General features: G+C 34.4%; 1 protein-coding gene across 1 annotated transcript; it reads left to right on the top strand.

Moving 5' to 3' along the window:
- The first annotated feature begins 19,807 nt into the window (after positions 1–19,807).
- LOC137835447 (Zinc finger C-x8-C-x5-C-x3-H type family protein) lies at positions 19,808–21,267 on the top strand. Its single transcript, XM_068643967.2, has one exon. The coding sequence runs from the start codon at positions 19,887–19,889 to the stop codon at positions 21,060–21,062; it is 1,176 nt and encodes a 391-aa protein (XP_068500068.1). The 5' UTR covers positions 19,808–19,886; the 3' UTR covers positions 21,063–21,267.
- Positions 21,268–22,566: the final 1,299 nt, after the last annotated feature.

Raw genomic sequence — 22,566 nt, 5'->3', positions numbered from 1 at the left:
TCTCAAGCAACCCACTCAAAAGCATTTCATTAAGTATTCTTCACCTCTCCAAGTACACAAATATTCTTACACCTCTTTAGGTTACCAAGTAATCTCTATCTCTCCAAGTACATAAAGTATTATCTACTTCTCCATGTACACAAAGTATTATTTACCTCTCTAGACAATCTGTCATAATCTCCTCCTCAGATTAAGATCTCTTAACAATATAAGAAGCCTTTCTATTGAGAGAATAATGAAAGCTATAAGGGTATACTTCACAGTGTGAAGAATTTACAAAGGTTAAGCACACAACCCAATCTCACAAATTGCTTTACTAAACAGATGTAAACTGTATAAGCACTACTTTAACACACAACTAAATATCAAAATTTTGTTTCGTTCTATATACATTCCTTGTTGTGTTCTTCATCTTCAAGGTTCTTTATAGAGTATTCAGAATATGATTGTTAAAGCTTTGCATTCTTCATTCTTCAATATTGTCGTTAGACGCTCAATATAGAAATTTTTTCTCTGATTAATATTTACACATCCTTGACATGTAAGACATTTCAAATTCTTTCTTTATATTCCTTATATGAACATTGTGACTTTAATCTTCTTAACTCAATATATTCATCAAATCTGCCACGCTGATCTTCAATGCAGTAGACACATGAAATGAAAATTTAGCTCTGATGCTTTCTTTAAACGATTTGACTGCTCTTCAAATACTTTCTTTATCTGTAATAAGTCAAACATTGAAGCTTGATTTATTTTTGTACTCAAATCTTCTCTCTCCAGCAATATTCATTGGCTTCTTCATGATAAACACTTGAATAGGAAACATTCATTTTGATGCAATATGCATGCCTTTAACATATCTTTGTTCATTCAAAAACTTTCTTTATCTGAATAAAATTGAACATTGAACCTTTGACACTTTTGGACTTTAATATGCAATATGTATTGTTCATCATCTTCTTTGTATCAATTACTTAATATGGAAGATTCACATACGAGTCTTCATTGCATTGTAACACTTGTTTATACTTAGAATCTTCTTTCTTTTTTTATATATTTCTGTTCACAACAACTTGATATCACTTTAATCTTCATTTGCACTAATCTTGCTCCATGACTTCATCGTTTTTCCGTTAAACGCTTGATAAGACAACTTTGACTATCAATTTTATACGCGTCTTTATAATCTTTTAGGAAATAATATCAATGTAAGTGAACATTATAATCAACATAATAATTGGTATCAATGAAACAATATCTTTTATATTTTATGAATTATCAAGACTTTCTTTTCTTAAATATTTTACCGTAAATCCATTTCAAATACTTTGCAAGTTAATACAAAGTTTGAACATTAAAGTATAATTACATTTTAACCGATGTATCTTTTCACAAAATATATTTCAAACAATTTTTGATATGGAAAATGCACGTGCTCTATTCTTCAAAAACTTTCTAGTAGATACAATTTTAAACTTAATCATTAATGTACTAGTATACGAAAATGTTTATAATCAATAACAAATAGTTGAAACACTTGATATTTGAGATTTTTAATATAAAATGTGTTACATTCTCAAATATGAAAACTTTTCAAAATCATTTACTCATTAATCTTATTTAAAAACTTTGTTATATATTTTAATAATATCAAATAAGACTTAAAAACATATATAAACAATTTCATATAAAAATAGACAATCCCTTATACATAATTAATGTAATTTTGTGAAATTAATTTTCAATTTTCAATTTGTCATATTTAAAATTGTTTAATAGTTGTGAGTATTTTAAAATATAAATATATATTTGCAAATACAAAATATTAAATATAAAGAGAGTTCAAGAATTTTATTTTTATTTTCATGATGAGATGAGTTAAAAATTAAAAATTAAAAGGGTTAAAATATACAGTTATTTTTTACATGCAAAAATCTTGATTTATTTCAGATTTTCTCCAGCACATATTCTTTCCGGATAGATTCCTGAACAACCACACTGCTCTGCAAATTTCTTCTGACATGCCAAGGAAGAAAACCTGATTGTGGGGTGATGCCAAACCCATGTTATTTAAATATTATCCTTCAAACTATAATATACAAACACTTTAATACTAAACTTTTAACAGCAATGTAATTGAATCAACATTTTATAATACTTTAATTTAGTTTTCGGGGATCTTATGTTAAATCACTTGTAATATTTTTTATAATGTTTACTTTTTAATAAATGATTAATTTATATTTAAGTATTAGTAAATATATTTTTCTCAGAAAAAAAAATATTTTAAGGATCTCAACCTTATTAAAAAATGAGATTATATGTATTGAATAACCCTATAAAGTATCAATGTCCAAGAGAACCTATCTCAATAGACACACCAAAATATCCATTCTCATCAACTAGCCAACAACAACAAAAACAATTTGTTAGCCACCATTGCAAATAGACAAAAAGAAAAAAAAACACTTAATAATTAGTAGATATAATTATTTTTAATTCAAAATATTTTTATTCTTATAACTTGGTTTTATATTAATATTTTAAATTTTTTAATTATGTAAGATTAAGATATTAAAATAGAAAGATCTTGTAATATTTAAGTCTTAAAATCATTATTTTTGTAATGGAGGTTTCCCTGATATGGGTGAAAGAAGAAAAAAATTAGGATTTATTTTATGGTGTTAAATTATAAGTTATAAGTTAATTGCTTATTGATAAGTCTTTATAAATTCTAAGATAATACATTAGCTTATTAGAGATCTTTGATAAAATTAGTTAATAAACTAATTAAAAAAATATAAAATAGCATAAAAAGGTAATTATGTAAGTTTTTTTTTATATAAATAAATAAAAAATTAAAAAAAAAAAATTATTAAATTATTATAATTTCATATTTAAAAATAATTTGTATTAAAAATATTTTAAAAAATAAATAAAAGTATTAAAAAAATTTAATACTTTTTTTAAAATATTGTATATATTTTTCATATGTAATGAAATATTAGTTATTTAAATTTGTAATGTTAATTTTAAATAAAAAATTGAACTACATAAAAGAACTAAGAAATACAATATATACTAAAAATTATATCATCATTAAAATAAATATTCAAAAGTTTTAAAAATTAAAATATAAAAATAATAAAGAAATAAAACTAAATAAATTATAATGTATAAGTTCAAAGTTAAGTAATTTTTAATTTATAAACGGTAGCTTTTTAATTTATAAGTTAAAAGTTTACAAAATAATCTCTTTAGAACATTTTATTAAATATTTTTCTATTAGTTCAAGTAACTTACAAGTTAGTAATGTAAATTAAGATCTAATATTAGTTTTATTAAAACATTCATAATATATATTTAAGAGAATATTATTAAGAGAATAAAAATAATAAAAAAAATATTCTTAGTATATTAATATTACATTGTAAATTAGAAATAATTAAAATAAATAAATAAAATTAATTGAACGATTAATAGACTATTATTCTATGGATCTGGCTGTAATGTGGTTGGATAAAATATATTTGAATTATTTTTTTCAATTTTCACACATCCCTCTCTAATCTAAATAGACTTAAGGAAATTAAAATATTTTACTTTTTATCATGTTTAGGGCTTGTTTCACTATAAGAAAAATTCATTTTAATAGTCAACAAAAAGCAGAAGCTACAAAATAGAAGTCACTAGCAAAGGTGAAGTCTACTCAAGTTGGACACAAAATTAAATGTCAAATATTGTGTCCACAATGGAGACCGTTAACTCACACTAAAAATTATTAAAATAATAATACTAGAATGGGGACACAAAGTAGATGCAATGAAAAAAATTAAGTGACAAAATAATATTGAGTGTAGAATATAGACATAAAGTGGATACAAGTTAAAAATTATTAAAATAATAATAATAAGTTAGCGTCTAGAATGAGGGACACAAAGTGAATGCAAGTTAATATTTTATTACATTTAACTTAAGTCTAGGTGACACTAATATTTGTTTCCCAGGTAGTGTTTCCAATGACGACAATTTACTCACATTTGCTTTCTCACGTAGTGTCCTCGACGGCAATGCTAAGTTTCATAGTATATAAGTTGGTGCAAACCTCACCTTATAAGCTGATTTTATAAGGTTGAGTTTGACTTAAAGTCCACTTCTTAATATGGTATCATAGCCATTTCGAGCCTATCCTAGTGATTCTTTGTCAGGCTTATCAGGCCACCTGCTATCGATCACCATTATCGACCACCCATAATATACAGTCTCACACACAAGTTGGTAGCATCAGTGTGAGGGGGTGTGTTGGAGATCCCACATCGACTAGAGATTAGTATATAAGTGGGTGTAAACCTCACCTTATAAACCGGTTTTATGAGGTTGAGTTAGATAATATATTTTCTTTATGTAGGCTTAGTCAACACTACCTTGTAAATTTTTGTTTTATTAGAGGCCGTCTCTAATGCATAGTCACCAAAAAAATAACTTCCATTTCTATTGGGACGCTAAGCCCAGACTAGCCCCATGTAGCGTATATCTCTTCTGCTCTTTGCGTCGCTCTTATGGGGACTCTACCATCATTATTTCTTGTAGTGTTTGTTTCTAGTGATTTATTGTTCACGGGTAGGGAATTAGAGTATATCATTCATTTGGATCCAAGGATTTGTGCAGGAGAGAAGAGAAAGATATATCCATTAATAATAAATATCATCTTTATCTGAAATGAAGAGAAGGCTAGGGAAAGCTAGCTTACCACTATGATTTTTCCAATTTTATCTTTTTTACATATATTAATTATTACATAAATTTAACTAACACAAATATTCTAACAAAATGAAATAATAATTAATAAAATTAATAATAAAATAAAATTTTAATACAAAAATATTTAGTTATTGTACCGACCAGTCCCCGGGCGTTGACTAAACCACTAGTAATGTTGGCGCCACATAAGCAGGTCCCACGAGCAGCGCAGGCCAGTACCTCGCAAAACACGTGCGCCAAAGGAACGGAGAGTGGTCAGACATCGGCCATCAGGATGCACCGACTTGCCACTCAGCAGTGTGGAGAGGTCGGACATCGGAATTCCAGATAGTAGAGATGGGTCGCGAAAGTGGATCCCAGATCACACGCCAGTTATCAGTAAGGGAGAAGCCTAGATCACGAGTGCCATGCGTGCAGAGTGGATGATGTGTTCAGGCGTGACACGAAGTATAGAAGCCACTGAAAGGATATGGCCAGCAAGGGCCACGATCAGGGGCGAGCTGCATGCATAGTACGTGAACAGTTAGGGCACTCCCAGAGGCGGGTGACCCTAAAGATCAGATGCACGAGGAGGCATCCAGGCAGTCATCCCGTCAGAGGTTGCACTCCAGTTAGGGACCCCACGCGCTAGGTTATCCTAAGAGTAAGGTAACAACAGTGTTGGGCCCGCCCACCAGAAAGGCCCGTTTCGGGTAAATAGGAAACCCTAGTTTTCAGTCTATAAATAGTAAGTTAAACAGCTTGGCCAGAAAAAAGAATCCTCTTGCGCCATTACCACACACAGTAGCAAGAGTATACAATTTTTGGTGTTTCCTAGCTCTAATACTGACTTGAGCGTCAGAGTGCAAACGGCCGCTAGGGCGCCCATTGTCTTTGTGTTTCAGGAGTTCATTACAAGAACCACGACAACGAACACCAAAAACGTAGGGACTCTGAGCGTGAGTGTGACGTAGACGCACGAAGGCATTTTGAGTCAACTAGAAGGAACATTTGACGCCCACCGTGGGGCACGATACAAAACATTGTCCCACCTGCAAGAACCAGAAAAATCCAAAGAGATGAGAAGTACGAGGCAAGGACCTGTTGCGCCAAACGGGGGTGAGGCCCTCACCCTGCAACAAATCATGGAGATGATGCGGGCCCTTCAGTAGGAAGTGGCCATGTCAAGAGCAAACCAAGAATGCATCCAAGCTGATTTGGTAGCGTCGCAGGCCATGAATTAGGAGCTGCGCAGAAACCTGCAAACCCACACGACTGAGCGTGAGGGTGCAGATCAGGGGCCTGTGACGTCACCTAGAGAATTCCCAACACCGTTCTCGACAGAGACTGTGGATGCAGTGATACCAGCCACGCTTGTGGGGCCCAAGGTGACCTTCACCGGTATGGAAGACCCAGATGCCCACCTTGTGACCTTCCATACACAGATGCTGCTGGTTGGGGGTTCCGATGCGGTGCGATGCAAGCTGTTCATGAGCACTTTGGCAGGAACGGCGATGGAGTGGTTCATGAGCCTCCCTGACGGCCATGTAACGTCGTTCCCGCAACTCACGAAGTTGTTCAAGGCGCAATACCTCGCGAATCGAGCCCCCCCCCGGTCTGTTTCCTACGACCTCTTTTATGTGAAACAGTATCAAGGAGAGTCTTTGAAGGAGTTCCTCTACCGTTTTGAGGTACATGTGGTGAGGTTGAACCTCACAGAAGAAAAGATGATGGTGCATGCGTTTAGGAAGAGCATCGTGTTGGGACCCTTCAGCGAATCACTCATCCGGAACCACCCCAAGACCTTTGCTGAGATAAAGCGCTGCACGATGACACACATCACGACAGAGGAGGAACTTAGTGAAAAGCGCACATGCGTGGTCCCCATGCGGCCACGCGCAGCAGGTCGCCCTCAAGCCCCAAGGGTCCATGAGGCGACGACAAAGATGACGACCCCCGTGAAGCAGCAACCCTATCAAAGGCCCAATACGAGGGGGCGTGGTAGAGATAACGTGCCGCCAAGGCACGACTTCATATTAGAGCTGAAAGATCTCATCGCTATCCCAAACATAGCGGAGAGACTAAAGGTGCCTCCCAAGACTGACAAGAAGCTCGGGCCTAACAAGAATGCATGGTATGAGTTTCACCAAGCGTACGACCACCCATACGCAATTGCTTAACGCTGGGACACCAGCTAGATGAGCTGGTGAAGAGCGGTCTCCTAAGAGATTATCTGCTGGAGAAACAGAGGACCAAGGACGCAGCGGCAACAGGGGGCGGCCCGGGGCACGAAGTCCCCGTACATGGTGAGGTCCACACCATCGTAGGAGGGTTCTCAAGCGGAGGCTGTACCGCTTCTCAACGAAGGAGATACGTGCGAACGGTGATGTCGGTAGAAGCACCAAGAACCGACGAAGCCTTCGACGTAAACCTGGTCTTTACCAAGGCCGACCTAGAGGACGTTGTACCCTATGACAACGATTCAGTGGTGATCTCAGCGGTAACCATAGGAAGGAAGGTACCCCGCATGCTAGTAGATCAGGGAAGCTCGGCGGACGTAATGTTCTGGACGACTTTCAACAAGCTACAACTATCTCTCAACATGCTAAGGTCCTAAGACGGCTGTCTCTACGGTTTCACAGGAGACCAGGTAGAGGTGCGGGGATACTTGGAGTTAAGGACCACCTTCACGGATTGCACCGCGTCACGTACGAAGAGCATCAGGTACTTTGTCGTCAACGCCTCCTCTGCTTATAATATGTTGTTGGGTAGACCAACGCTAAACAGGTTAGGGGCGGTGCCATCAACAAGGCACATGAAGATGAAGTTACCAAACCTAACAGGGAAGGTGATTACGATCAAGTTAGATCAGAAGGAGGCCCGACGGTGCTACGAGAATAGCCTCAAAACGAGGCGAGGGGTGTCCATGGTCGCTAGTGGACCACCGTATATCGAGAGAGCCCCCTTTCATGAGGTCAGTCGCCCCAAGACCGACGGACATGTAGCAGAAATCGCCCGCAGGACCAAATCTGATCCGTTTGGAAACTTCAGAGATAGAGAGATTGGAGAGAGAGTCTCCAACTTAAGCAACGCCCCCGGTCAAACGGAGCAAGCCCCGGTTGAGAAGATCGTAGAGTCCAGAACCGGGATAATCAATGATGATCGACTAGGCGATCGGTTCGACCCTGAACAAAGGCATGGTCAGTTTCAAGCTCTTACGCCCAGGGGAAGCAGAGTATGCTAAGAGCCTGGAGAAAAACTTCAGGTACCATCACACCCGCTCTCCCCCGTGCGGACCAATTTTCCCAGGAAAATAAAGATCTTTCGGAATGACGCGCGCATGTTTAGGCGTGGAAGCTGTTGAACCAAGTGATGTTCAAGCTTTGAAGAATCCAAACCCTTTGAAGGATGTTGAAGACTAGACTGTGCTTGCTGTTGCTGAGCTGTCTTAGATAGGATCTGAGGTAGATTGAGTATTGTAATCCACTCATTGATTGAATCCAAAGCATAGGCATTCTCAATCTTTTTAAAAGAAAAGTGTTTTTCAAACTAAGTGAAAAACAACCGATTGTTTTGTCGAAACAACCGATTGTTTTATACTTAGGAGTTTTTAGAAAAGGTTGAAAACTGTTTTTCAAATGGTTGAGCTGTTAAAACCAAAACAACCGATTGATTCGTGGAAACAACCGATTGTTTGTTTTGGTACCATAACAGAAAAATGGTTTGTGCTTTGACTGAGCATTAAATGATTTTCTAACTGTTTACGCTCCAGTGTTTAATGCTTTGACCAATCTTTAAAGGCAATTAATAGTTTGTTAAGATTTGATAACAAACAACAACTTTGATATATACAGAAAAATAGATTTGAGTTTTTCACTGATTTTGAGTTTTTGAAAAGTTGAGATTGCTTAGAGATTGAGATTGATCAAAGAGTGTGAGCTAGGATTTTCTCTTGTATTGATTTCAGATTTGCTTCTGTAATAAGTGTAATCCTTGTATCTGTTGAAAGAAACCTTGTGTGTTTGCTGAGAAGTGTTGTGTGTTCTTGAGGGGATCAAGATCAACATTCTTAGTGTTGGTGTGTTGACCAAGAGAAGTGTGTGTCTTGAGGGGATCACGGTCACTTTCTTGGTTGTGTTGTAAGTGATCTAGGTTTGATTGCTTAGTGGAATTCCTCAGTGGTTTCTGAGAAGATTAGATGTAGCTCTGGGTTTAAAGTGAAGCAGTATAAATCTCTGTGTGCATTTTCTCTATCCCTTAACTCTTTAAATTCAATTTTTATTTTTGTAAAATGGTATAAACAATTGATTGTTTCTGTGAAACAACCGATTTTTTTCTGGTGCTGTGCTTTTTGCTTTGTGTTTTGAAAAACTGATTTCTTTATCAAGATATTCTCGAAGCAATTTCATTCAAGGCTTAAAAGTTTTCGAAATTCCTCTTTAAACCATTCACCCCCCCTCTAGTTTAAAGCCATACATTCTAACATAAGCAAGGCTCGGTTCCTCATACACGGAACATAGTCGACTACAAGTGTATTTCAGTTAAAACAGGAATATTGTACGTGGTATTAGAGGACACCCTTTTTCCCTTACAAGGGTTTTTTAATGAGGTCCCCGAATAATTGAAGCATTTTTCCCGAGTTATGTACAATTCAGTTAATAACTTGTTTTCCTTGTGTTAGAGGTCTTGTGAGCGGAGTGGTAGGTTCATAGAGAACACCTCCCCTTTCGAGTGAAAATGCCAAGGTTGAACGAAATAGTTCACCAGTTAAATCCTCCTCGCCTTTGAGCGAAGCTGAGGTCAGTTCAGAACTTGTTTACCTTGCGTTAGAGGTCTCGTGGGCGGAGAGGTAGGTTCGTAGAGAACACCTCCCTTCTCGAGTGAAAGTGCCAAGTTTAAACGTGATAATTACCAGATAAACCCTCCTCGCCCTCGAGCGAAGCTGAGGTCAGTTAAACATTTGTTTGCCTCACGTTTGAAGTATCGTAGACGAAGAGGTAGGTTCGCAGAGAACACCTCCCCTCTTGAGTGAAAGCGCTAGGGTTAAACGTTAATAGTTAAATCCTCCTTGCCCTCGAGCGAAGCTGAGGTCAGTTATTAGTCAAATCCTCCTCACCCTTGAGCGAAGCTGAGGTCAGTTCAAAACTAATTTCTCCTGCGCTAGAAGTCTTGCGAGCAGAAAGGTAGGTTCGTAGAGAACACCTCCCCTCGTGAGTGAAAGTGCCAACAGAAAGCAAAATAATTTGACAGATAAACCCTCTGCGCCTTTGGGCGAAGACGAGGATAGTTAAGAGTTTGTTCCCCCGCGAAGAACGCTAGGGCGAAACAACCTAGTTCACAGTGAAAACCCTCCCAACGATAAGGGGAACATGCAACAAAACATCCAAGGAAATATCGTGGCGCCAGGCACCACGACAGGAGCAGTTGTAAAATCGAAATGCGGTTCAACATATAGAAATAAAAGCAGATATATGTTCGGATAGTAAAAGTAGCAAGCAGATAAAAGATTTTGCGCGTCAATACAAGTCAAGTAAAGACCCTAGGAACAATCTTCCCATTATCAACCAAGTTCGACGTGGAAAAGGGTGTAGTGTCCATTCTTGGATGTACACAAGCAACTTGAGCGAGATTATCTTTGAAACCCTCCTCGTAAGCATCCAGGACGTCTCCGGTCAGGTCAACCTCGGCTTCCTCGAACCTTCTGGCCTGTTGACCCAGTTGCACCTCAAGGTTGGCGGACCTTTGTTTAAGCTCCGTAATATTGGCTTTGGACTCCTCCTCGGCCTCCTCCAGCTCAAAGACCTGAACCCGCAGGGACAGAACTTTCGCCTCCAGCGTAGTAACCCCTTGGCGCTTGGTGTGGAGAAGCTTCAAGAAGTGGACCAACTATTCTCTCAGAGTCGCCTTGCGGGCAGCAAACGAGCGAGCTGTCGAGGAGTCCCCAGATTCAGCCTTGGACAATAGGACATTGAACTGAGCGAGAAGCCCCCCGAAGTTGAAACCCAGTTTCTCCCTGGCAGCAGCTCCATCTAGGTCCACAGTTGCCTCTTGCTGAAAGCCCTTGATGACATGTTGAAGGACAAGAGGCAGTTTAGGGGCAGAAAGAGTAGGGGCACCAGTCATCGAGCAACCACGAGGCGAGGCAGAGCGACCAGAGGAAGAAGAGTGTGATACCGTCATTGGAGTAGGTTTGGGTTTTTTGAAGGTTGGCCCCTCAGTAGGATCCTCGTCCGACTCAATCACCACGGCTTTACCCCGACAGGAGAGGGAAGTGGGAGATGGTTGAACGGCGGGAAGAGAGACCGAAACCCCAGGATTGGAGGGAACAGGTGAAGACGCAGAGGCGGCGAGGGCACGGGCGTGCTGAAGGGAAGTGCCCACGTCCCTAGAAACCCCGTGAAGACGAGTGAGAATGTCAGTCAACTTGTCCCGCTTCTCTTCGGTCAAACCCATGCCTGCATACAAAGTTCAAGAGATTTGGAGATATAAACCATGCGAATACACGAAAGAAAAGCGCAAACACGACGTTACGGTGACAAGAAACAACACCTCCTAGAGTCCAGAGGTTCTTAAATCAAAAGGGAACCCAGAAACAGAAAGTAATCGATACGAAGATTAAAGCAAACAGGCAGTTATCCAGAACCAAGTAAACATGGGTGAATGAGAGTCAGTGTTCATACCTGCAAACGATAGCGAATGAAAACAGAAACGCGCGGAAGGAGTGTGAGAATGCTTGGGGAGGAAGGCGAAATGATAATAGTTTCGGAGGATGATGTAACAAGCGATTAGACGCGCACGTTTTCCAAAGTTTAAAGGCAAACGAAGAAGCGTAAGCGACGTTAAACCCTAGCCGTTGATCAAGACACGTGTGCATAGATAAGACAGGCCCAGAAAGACACCACTTTGGCGCCGCATTTACGTTCTGTTGCACAGAGCCACGTAGATCACCCAAGGCGAAGACTTAGCCTCTTCGTTGAACGAGTTACAGCTCGAGGCTGGGGGCTTATGTACTGATCAGTCCCCGGGCGTTGACTAAACCACTAGTGATGTTGGCGCCACGTAAGCAGGTCCCACGAGCAGTGCGAGCCAGTACTTCGCAAAACACGTGCGCCAAAGGAACGGAGAGTGGTCAGACATCGGTCATCAGGATGCACCGACTTGCCACTTAGCAGTGTGGAGAGGTCGGACATCAGAAGTCCATATAGTAGAGATGGGCCGCGAAAGTGGATCCTAGATCACACGCCAGTTATCAGTAAGGGAGAAGCCTAGATCACGAGTGTCATGCGTGCAGAGTGGACGACGTGTTCAGGCGTGACACGAAGTATAGAAGCCACTGAAAGGATATGACCAGCATGGGCCACGATTAGGGGCGAGCTGCATGCATGGTACGTGAACAGCTAGGGCACTCCCAGAGGCGGGTGACCCTAGAGATGAGATGCATGAGGAGGCATCCAGGTGGTCATCCCGTCAGAGGTTGCACTCCAGTTAGGACCCCACACGCTAGGTTATCCTAAGAGTAAGGTAACAACAGTGCTGGGCCCGCCCACCAGAAAGGCCTGTTTCAGGTAAACAGGAAACCCTAGTTTTCAGTCTATAAATAGTAAGTTAAACAGCTTGTCCAGAAAAAAAGAATCCTCTTGCGTCGTTAACACACACAGAAGCAAGAGTATACAGTTTTTGGTGTTTCCTAGCCCTAGTACTGACTTGAGCGTCGGAGTGCAAACGACCGCTAGCGCGCCCATTGTCTTTGTGTTTTAGGTGTTCATTACAGGAACCACGACAGCGAACGCATGGACTCTGAGTGTGAGTGTGACGTAGATGCACGAAGGCGTTTCGAGTCAACCGGCAGGAACAATTATTTATAATAATAAAATTATATAATAATAGTACTATTTACATTTAATATAAAATTATTTTCTAATTATATTTTTTAAATTTATGAATATTTAAATTATTTATTTATGTACAGTAATTTACAATTTTTACATATATTGATAATTTTACATGTAAATTATTTTTCATCAAGTAATCGTATTTTTTTGAAATTAATTATTCAATGATATCATAAATAACTTACATAATTTTAATTCACCCAAATCTACACAAAAATAACTAATATTTGATTATTCTATTTTTTTAAAGACAAGGATAAATTTATAATTTTATATTTTACATCTTTAAAAATAATCAAAATATTCTCACAACTATCACATCACTCACAAATTTCAATAAATTTTTGTCACAAATTGACTCTAACATACATCAATCCAAATACATTCACTTTTTTCATACTTTTATTTCAAATTCTCACGTCCACTCTCTTAAATCCTTACACTTTTCCTCCTTAATAAAATCCTTTTCAGAAAAATAATATCACGAATAAAAATAGTGCACGTCATAAACAATTTAAACTAAATATTTAATACTTTTAAAATATAAATTCTAATAAAAAAATATTTTTGATTTTCACTTACAAACTATAATAACAACCTAAAATTAATAATTCAAACCAAACTGCTTAAACTTAATTTCCAAACTCAAATAATTCTAAATGTTTCTCTTCCTGTTATTAGATAATCATATTACTTATAGATTATATAAGATTTTTTTTTTCAATAATACTTTTTTTTCATAAGAGAGATGATTGTTACTTAAAACGTCACTAACCGATATATCAAATACTTAACATAATTTTTTTATAAAAATAATTTAAAAAATATATATACTCAACTTATTATTAATATTTTTTACCAAACTTAACTCTTATCATTCTTACTTAATTTTTTTATTAAAAAAATAGTAAATAATATAAGTAAGACAAAATATTATTTTATATATCAGTTTTTTTTATAAAAATGACTTAAATTTAAATTTACTTCTTAATTTAATATTAAAAATCATTATAAGGAAGTTAGATTTATTAAATAACTTCAAACTACTCATTTATTTTATTTATGAGGATGAACAATCTCTCCATTCAAATAATTCAAGTAAGTTAGGATATCTATACTTTATAACTTTTATACCTAACATCTCCTTTTTATATTGTATACAACCCTACTAATTTTTACACCTAACATATTTTTATATTTTTTTATATAGATATTCATTTAATAATACCAAGCTTAAGATGTTAAAATAGTGAGGGTTCATATGGTTTAATAAAAAATATCATTTTTATTATTGTAAACAAAGTCCATTAGTTTTAGTCTGCTATTCAATAATTCTAGAAGTTTTCATAAATAGACCCCATTATTGACCTGACTCTTTTATATTTAATTATTTATTGATCTTCATTTGAATTTAATATATTTGTAAAGAATTGTTACTATCATAAATGCACTATTTGCCGTTTCTACTTTCTCCCTTGTTTTATTGGAGGTGACGTTGTTTGCATTGAATGAAATGAGTGAGCTTGAACTTGTGATAACATCAGTTTCAAACTATTCACTCTAATACCACACAAACATGTTACCAAGTCAACAATGACGTACATAATATCACTCTATATTGTTTATGTGTTTAATCACAGTTTTGCTTTTTAAAAGGTATTTTTAGTAAGTTAAAAGTGAAAAATTAATATAAATAATTTTATGTATATGAAATATGTTTTTTTTCATGTATTATAATACGAAATATTTTAACACAATATTTTAACTTAAATTATAAAAAAAGTGATATTTTGATATTTAAAAAGAAATAAATAATTATATTATTAGTTTTTATGTCAATTTTTTTCTAGAAGAGATCTAATGTCGACTTTCTAGAATTTGTGTTGAATATAAACTTTATAAAAAATTATTAAATAAAAATTAATTTAAGAAATTAAAATAAATAGTTATTGTATTAACTAAATTAGAGATACTTTTATAAATTAAAAAATTATTAGTATCTAAAGTAATTTTTATTATTAATGAAAAATTATAAAATAGTTTTAAATTGATATCCTAACCATTAGCTACCAAGGTTTTAGTTACTAACTACTTTATATCCTAAATTAGTCTTTATTAGTTTTTTATAAACTAATATAAAATATTAGTAGTTAAAACCTTGGTAGCTAATTTATATATCAATTTAGAAATTATTTTATAAGTTTTTTATTAATAATAAAAACAACTTCAGATATCAATAACTTTTTAGTCTGTAAAATAATATCTATTTTAGTCAATATAGTAACTAATTATTTTTTGTCTATAAATTTAGTTGTTATTTAATAATTTTCTTGTAATGAATCAATTTTTTTATCAAGATGTATGGTGTCATGATAATAGTTGGGTCTGATTAGTTAGTCTCTAAGACTTGAGTCTAAGATCGAGAGCTATAGTGTCATCATAAGTTGAATCCGATTAGTTAAATGTATATGTAGACAAGATAAAAATTGATATGTAAAAGAATAAACATTAAATATATCAATGTTATTTTCTTCGTATATTATTATATTGTCTAAATTGAAAATTAGGAAATTAGTCTTGAATGAAGAATTAAACTTTAATATTGAAGAAATTTGAAAATATGATCTAATAAAAAACAATAAAAAAAAGTGGGGGAACAGAGCATATAAGAGATGCTTGATATATATATATATATATATATATATATATAAAGTGAATACTCTAATTAATATCATTCATTTTTAACTATAACAAGTTGTATTTAAAAAGACTTTAAGTATATTTTGAAATAAGAAATTTTCACAATTTCGTATACCTTTTTGTCTTAATTATTGGAGCAAAAGTTCAGGAGATTCCTTTGAGTGTTTTTTTTTTACTCTTTGAACTCCTGAATATAGGATATCTTAAAGAATGAAAACATTGGTCGTGTAAGTGCTAAATGTACTAAAATCAATAGTTAAAATTGGTCATATAAATGTGCTAAACTCAATATTTAAAATTGGTCATGTAAATGTGCTAAAATCAATAGTTCACGAAATTTAGTAGAAATTTTTGCAGCATTAACATGAATCCTTTTTTGCAATTTACATCTCTTGGATTTCAAAATCAATGCCAAACTTAGATTCAGTTTTCATAAATTTAGATAAACACTCGTAGAGAAGTTAAAGAGGAAGATTTTCAAAATTTGAGATGCACATTGATTTAATTCGTAGAAAACTAAATATGTTTATTTCTTTGACAAGTTATTTTCTTTTTCAGATAACATTTATGAAAAAACAAATTACATTAGACCATAATGGGTCTAAGAAAGCATATAATGTAACTTGGCTAACTAAATTTGGGAAATGGTGGTATTTCCTTAAAAAAATCAATTTATAAATAATCACAATCCTTGTTAAATAGATAATACTATAATATTCCTAAAAACAACTACTATAGTATTTAAAAACAATGTTGGAAATGAATCAAACTACTTAAACTTGAATCCCTTTTCTTGAAACCATACCAAATTAAAATATGGAAGAATTGTTAATTCATGAATTTAATATGTTTTCTGAGTTTTTTTAAATAGAGGTTGAGAAAATCTTTCAATATGGTATTCATATATTCTATTATTTGTTTAAAAAAAAATAATGTATCACTTCAGATTATAACTATCAATTATTGCTAGCGGAAACACATGTTGTTGTTGCACCGGTGTATTCACATTTTTTATTTTATTATTTATATATAGTTACGCTTAATATTAAAAATTGAATAAAAGAGATCATATATCTATTATATATTTAATAATATTTATTAAAACTAAATCCATCAATTAAATATACAAATGAGAAAGAATATTAATAACTTCAGTGTCACCATTAATGTTACATCAGAACAAATAAACATCATCTTTTAGTAAACATTTCTTTACTTTTTTTACATAAGAGAGTCAATGGGAATAAATAAACACTTGTTTCCATCTCCCTCCTCTGGTCTTCTTTATCATTTTGGTTTAATAACTTCTACACCTTCGTATCCAAGAAGCTTGAGAACAAAACAAAAGCATGTAAATAAGCTTAATAAAACATTTATCTTTTTATAGTTTTAAAGGCTTACAAAAATTAACTTTGAAGATAGAAAAGAAGTAGTGAATGGTTAAGGATTTAAGGAGAAAATAGTAAAGAAATAAGCAACAATGTCATGTGGACATCTGAAACCTGAAATGCATAAAACTAAACATGGTTAGGCTTACAATTGTAATGTCTTATAAAAAAGAAATTGAGAAAGTTAATCATTTGAGACTGAAGGAAATATAGTGAGTGGGGGAAATTGGAGAAGAGAGCATGTTGGAAGAAGAGTCACTCATTTTAATTCAATTAAGGATTAAGCTTCATGCGCTTAATAATGACATATGTATAAATCAATACAAAAACTGTATACAAAATCATATATACAAAAACACAATACATGTAAAGGAGATAGAACAATTGGAATAAAAGTAGAAAAAATAGAAAAAAATGAGGATGAAATGACATACATAAAAGAAAAAAAAAAGTGAGAATGGGTGTGTCTTCAAGAGATAAGGATATGAGAGAAGGGAGTAACATTAATATTGTAACTGATCGGTTTGTTTAAGAGCAATTGAGATAGAAGTGTGGAAAGTTTTTAATAGAGAGAGTAGTGAGAAGTTTTTGATAGAGAGGAAAGTGAGAAGTTGTTAAGTTACTTATAGTTTTTAAATTATAAAATTAAAAAAAAGTAAATACCAAAAAATTGAAATAACAGAAATGTAAAAAATAATAATAAAATAAAATATTATATAAAAATAAAATAACAAATAAATGTGTAAAAAAAACTAATAGAATCCTCAATCCTCTTATATTTAAAAAATATAGATTATAACTAAAAAATAACTTTCTATTAAATATAATAATTTATAAAATTATATTGATCACATCATATTAGTTTCTACTTTCTATTTATAAAATTATATTGATAAAAATATCAATCAATTTATAGTTGTCAAAACTTAATATTTTTCTTTCCTAAACTTTGAATTGAGGAAGTGTATGATTTCATTCATTATGTGGATTGATTATTCTTTATTGAGAAAAATAGTAAAGAAATAAACAACAACGCCATGTTGGATATCTGAAACCAGAAAAAAAAGAGTTGTTAGGCTTACAATTGTAATGGCTTATAAACAAAAGAAATTGAGAAAGTTAATCATTTGGAACCAAAGGAAACAGAGTGAGTGAGGGGAATTGAAGAAAGCACGTTGGAAGAAGAGTCACTTGTCTTAATTAAACTAAGAGATCAAATTTCATGCACGACATTTGTAAACCAATACAAAAACTATTTACAAAATTATATATACAAAAATGCAATGCATGTAAAGAAGATAGAACAATTTGAAACAAAACTAGAATAGAAAAAATGAGGATGAAAGTACATACAGAAAAGAAAAAAAAAAGTGAGAATAGAAGCGCGTGTCTCCAAGAGATAAGAACATGAGAGAAGGTAGTGAGACTTCAGATACATTAATATTGTTCATCAGTTTAAGTGCAATTGAGAGAAAAGTGTGAGAAGTTTTGAATAGAGAGAGAAGTGAAAAGTTTTTTTATAGAGAGAAAAGTGAAAAGTTGTTAAGTTACTTTTAGTTTTTAAATTATAAAATTAAAAAAAAAAGAATGAATACCAAAAAATTGAAATAACAAAAATGTCCAAAATAATAATAAAATAAAAAGTATCTTATTATAGATTTCTAAAATAATAAAATATAAATATTAATATAAAAATAAATAAATATGTACATAAAAGAACAATTACAAGAAAAATCCTCATTATATATAAAAGATATAAATTATAACTAAAAAAAGAATTTATTAAATATAATACTTTATAAAATTATATTGATCAAATCACATTTTTTTTTACTTTCTATTTATAAATTATATTAATAAAAATATTAATTAATTTATTGTTGTGAAAACTTAATATTTTTCTTTAAAAAACTTTAAATTGAGGAAGTGTCAGTTATGATTTCATCCATTATGTGGATTGATTATTCTTTATTGGGAAAGAAAGTTCAGAAATTTTTTAAAGCCATAAAGTTTGGTCTGCTTCTTCATTTTCCCTCAAATTTTAACTTCCAGATGACCAGGGACTAGTTTCTTTTAATAAAGCTCACGTTATTTGCATTATTCATTCAAATCAACACCTTGAAACTGACATAACAATTACATTACTTACTACATTGCAGCAAAGACAAAATGACTTTACCTTAAAACATGTCAATAATGATCACAAAAAACTCATTTTTCTAGGATGGACATGGATACCTCAGAAACCTGTACTTGTATTTCCTTCCAATGTTTTATTTCTCTCTTTTAATATAAGATTATTAATTATTAGTTTCTTTTATGTTTAATGTTATGGTCATTAGTTTGAAAGGATGAAGAGATGAGTCTTTGTGAGCAAAAAAGCATGACATATTTGTATTGATGAATGATGCAGATAAAAAATGAAGTACTATTTTATAATTTATTCAAAAGAGTTTAATTTTGAATTGCTGCAATCAATAGCAGTAGTATAATTGACCGTTTCTCATCCGTCATATATGTTATCACATCTCTTTTAAGGTTCAACCACTTCCCTTCTTCAGTAGTTGAACCATTATTTTACAAAGAGAACATGAGTTTTCTTCATATCCCTTTTGTTACTGTCAGACTCATAATCACGCGTTATAGGAGTGCTAATTAAACTTGTTGTAATGAAACGTTTAGGCAGGGACAATTGGTCAAAAATTTGATGAACACTTCTTTTGAGTCAAAGGAGAAAGAAAGAAAAAAGGAATAAAGAGAAACAAGTGCAATGAAGTAAGAAGTAGTAGAGAAGAAAGTGAGTTAGATGGACCCTCTTGGACAGACCCTAACGTGATCTAGAATTGTCATGTTAGATGTGATGAGATGTGTAACAGAGAACTTGTAAGAGAATTACACATAGCTAAAGTTGGTGCCCCCAATGAATTATCAAACTGCCACATACCCTCTTTTGCATGCTCATCCCAAATGCTATGCAGCCACGCACCTCCTTCACTGTCCCCACACCCCATCCTTGTTGTTCTTCACTTTCTCTCTCACCAACCACCCTATATAACTCACCCCTTTCTTTCCCTCCATATTAACACATTCACTCACTCTTTCTTCTTCTTATTATTCCCTTTCTCTTTCATCATTCACTCAAACCACACACAAGGTGCTCAACATGACCAGTGTCTGTGCCCAGCAGCACAAGTTTCACCCCTCTCACCAATTCCTCTCTCCAAAGAAAACCCTCAGAGAGATTGACATCCCTCCAAGGAAGCTCCTCACTCGCCGCGCCACCGCTGCATGCGGCATATCGGACTTGTTCTCAGACGACACCATGCTGCAAAAGTTCCTGCCTTCCAACAACCTTGATGACTCCGATGAGGACGACCCTTACTCCTCCGACCACTTCAGGATGTTTGAGTTCAAGGTCCGCCGGTGCACTCGAAGCCGGAGTCACGACTGGACTGACTGCCCTTTTGCCCACCCCGGCGAAAAGGCTCGCCGCCGCGACCCTCGGCGGTATCACTACTCGGGAACTGTATGTCCTGATTATCGCCGTGGAGGGTGCAATCGTGGTGATGCATGTGAATACGCTCATGGCGTATTTGAATGCTGGCTGCACCCTGCCAAATACAGGACAGAGGCCTGTAAGGATGGCAAGAACTGCAAGAGAAAGGTGTGTTTCTTTGCACACACACCTCGCCAGCTCAGAATTTTACCGGTAACTTCTCCTTCTTCAGATGACATGTCATGCACCAAGAGCATTAACAAGCTCTTCAACCATGCTTCAAGATCCAACAACAACTGCTGTTTGTTTTGCCACTGTGTTTCTTCTTCTTCTTCTTCTACCACCGCTTCTCCAACTTCAACCCTCTTCAACATTTCTCATTACTCGCCACCGCTATCACCATCGTCCTCCTCCTCACCACCTCCTTCTCCTTTGAAACCCCGAAACGGGGTTTCTGTTTCTCCAATTTCCCGATATGGTGCTGCGAATGTAAACCCTCATCATGGGGTGGTGAGTTACAAAGAAGCGTTCGCTGAATTTGTGAACTCCTTGGAGGGTTTGAGTTTGAACGAGGGCTCTCCTGTTTCTGGTGCCAAACCATTGAACTTGCCTTGGTTTGATGTTTCTCTGAACTGCGAGGAACAGCAACAACAACGACAACCGCTCAGTGCTTCTTCTTTTGGCTGCGAAGATCCGCAGCAATTTATTTATTCACCACCGTCCACTCGGACACCGACAAATGTTAAGTTGTGCAGCAACAGATTCATAGGCAACGACAACAAGGTTGTCGGTGGTGAGTCAAATGTCCCAGATCTCGCGTGGGTGAATGAGTTGCTGATGTAGAAGGTGAAGATGGTGACGAAAATGGTAGTGAATACAGTGAATGAAAGTGTAAATAGCGCGTAGAAACATAACGTGTCTCTGGAGTCTATTGCTATTGTTAATTATTGTTGCAGGTTCATTGCTTTCTGAATTTGTTAAGTTTGTGACAATTTTAAGTAATTTGGATTTCATCTTGTTTTAATGCATAAGGGAATATTTTGACTGATTGGTGATGGTATTGTCTTTTAATAATGAAAAATTCTTTAGCTTTATTTTCTCTACCGAGTATGGCGTGGTGGTAAGAACTACGTGGTAAACCTACCCTCAACAAGCTAAATCTTTGGGATGCCAAATCATGATATTTTCATGTTATGTTGGCCTTTACAAGTGCAGAAAGTGGATTCCAAGACATGGCAAGCATGCAATCTTTGTCGTGGCAACACATCATCACATTCAATCAATATTATAATCACGGATAAATCTCGGAAATTTTATATTCTTTGAGCATTTCGTTTGGGATTGAATACCAGTTTTTCAAGTGATGCACTTTGAATTTCTGAAGTCGATTGAAAATTAAATTTGAGACCCAGAAAAGGGAAATCAAAGTATCTTTACAGGTGTAAATTTAAACATTGATGTCCTTTATTTAGTAAAGATTGTCCTTTAGCAAGGAAGAAATAGAAAACCAACTAAAACCTAAAATCTAGCAAGTTTTGCTATTTTATTGCTCCATCAATTACTTAGCAATAATTACGTTTGTTTATTAAACTGCTAACCCTTGTATAATATATGAAAGGTTAATTACGTTGTTTTCAATCAAGTTTATGGATAAGCGAAAAGTTAGATAGCAAACAAATTCATCTCTATTGATCTTCCATAACTCATTAGAATCCAACTAAGAACTGTACATGTTATAATTTGGATCTACTCTATATACCTTATACATATGATAAAGAAAAGGTTCTATGATATTCTGCATAATTATTTTTTGTCTAGTCTGTTTTTTTATCAGTATTCTTTTACAGACAAAAGACTGTTTATATTAAAATAACAGTCATTTGATTTCATTAACTGTAATAATTAAACGAAAAACTTCATTGATAAGTTAGTCTCAATTTCAACTCGAATAAATTTTTTGGAGTTTCGGATCAGATAAGCTTTTGATGAGTTTAGATTGACATTTGTAGCGTATTTAAATATTTTTGAACATTTAGATAAACCTAGAAAACAATCCAATAAAATTGAAACCAAGATACATTTATATGTTATATGCTTAGCATATCTATGTTGTCCAGCCATATTTTCATGGAAAAGACGTTATTATATTCTATACAAAAATTTAAGCTACCTTTTTGTTATCTCTATTACATTATTTACCTCAATCTGTATTTTTTTTACATTAAGAAACAGGGGTAGGAAAAAATAATTCTAAGAGAGAAGATTTAACCATGTTTCTACAATACATTTGTAGCTACCTAAGATGCATTTGTGTTCCCCTCACTAGTCTGAATATTTCTTCAACTCC

This window comes from Phaseolus vulgaris, chromosome 5, assembly GCF_051622355.1.
Source record: "Phaseolus vulgaris cultivar YP4 chromosome 5, ASM5162235v1, whole genome shotgun sequence".
NCBI classification, from domain to species: Eukaryota; Viridiplantae; Streptophyta; class Magnoliopsida; order Fabales; family Fabaceae; genus Phaseolus; species Phaseolus vulgaris.
Note: the sequence above shows the minus strand (reverse complement) of the source record. Positions and strands in the feature narration are given on the sequence as shown.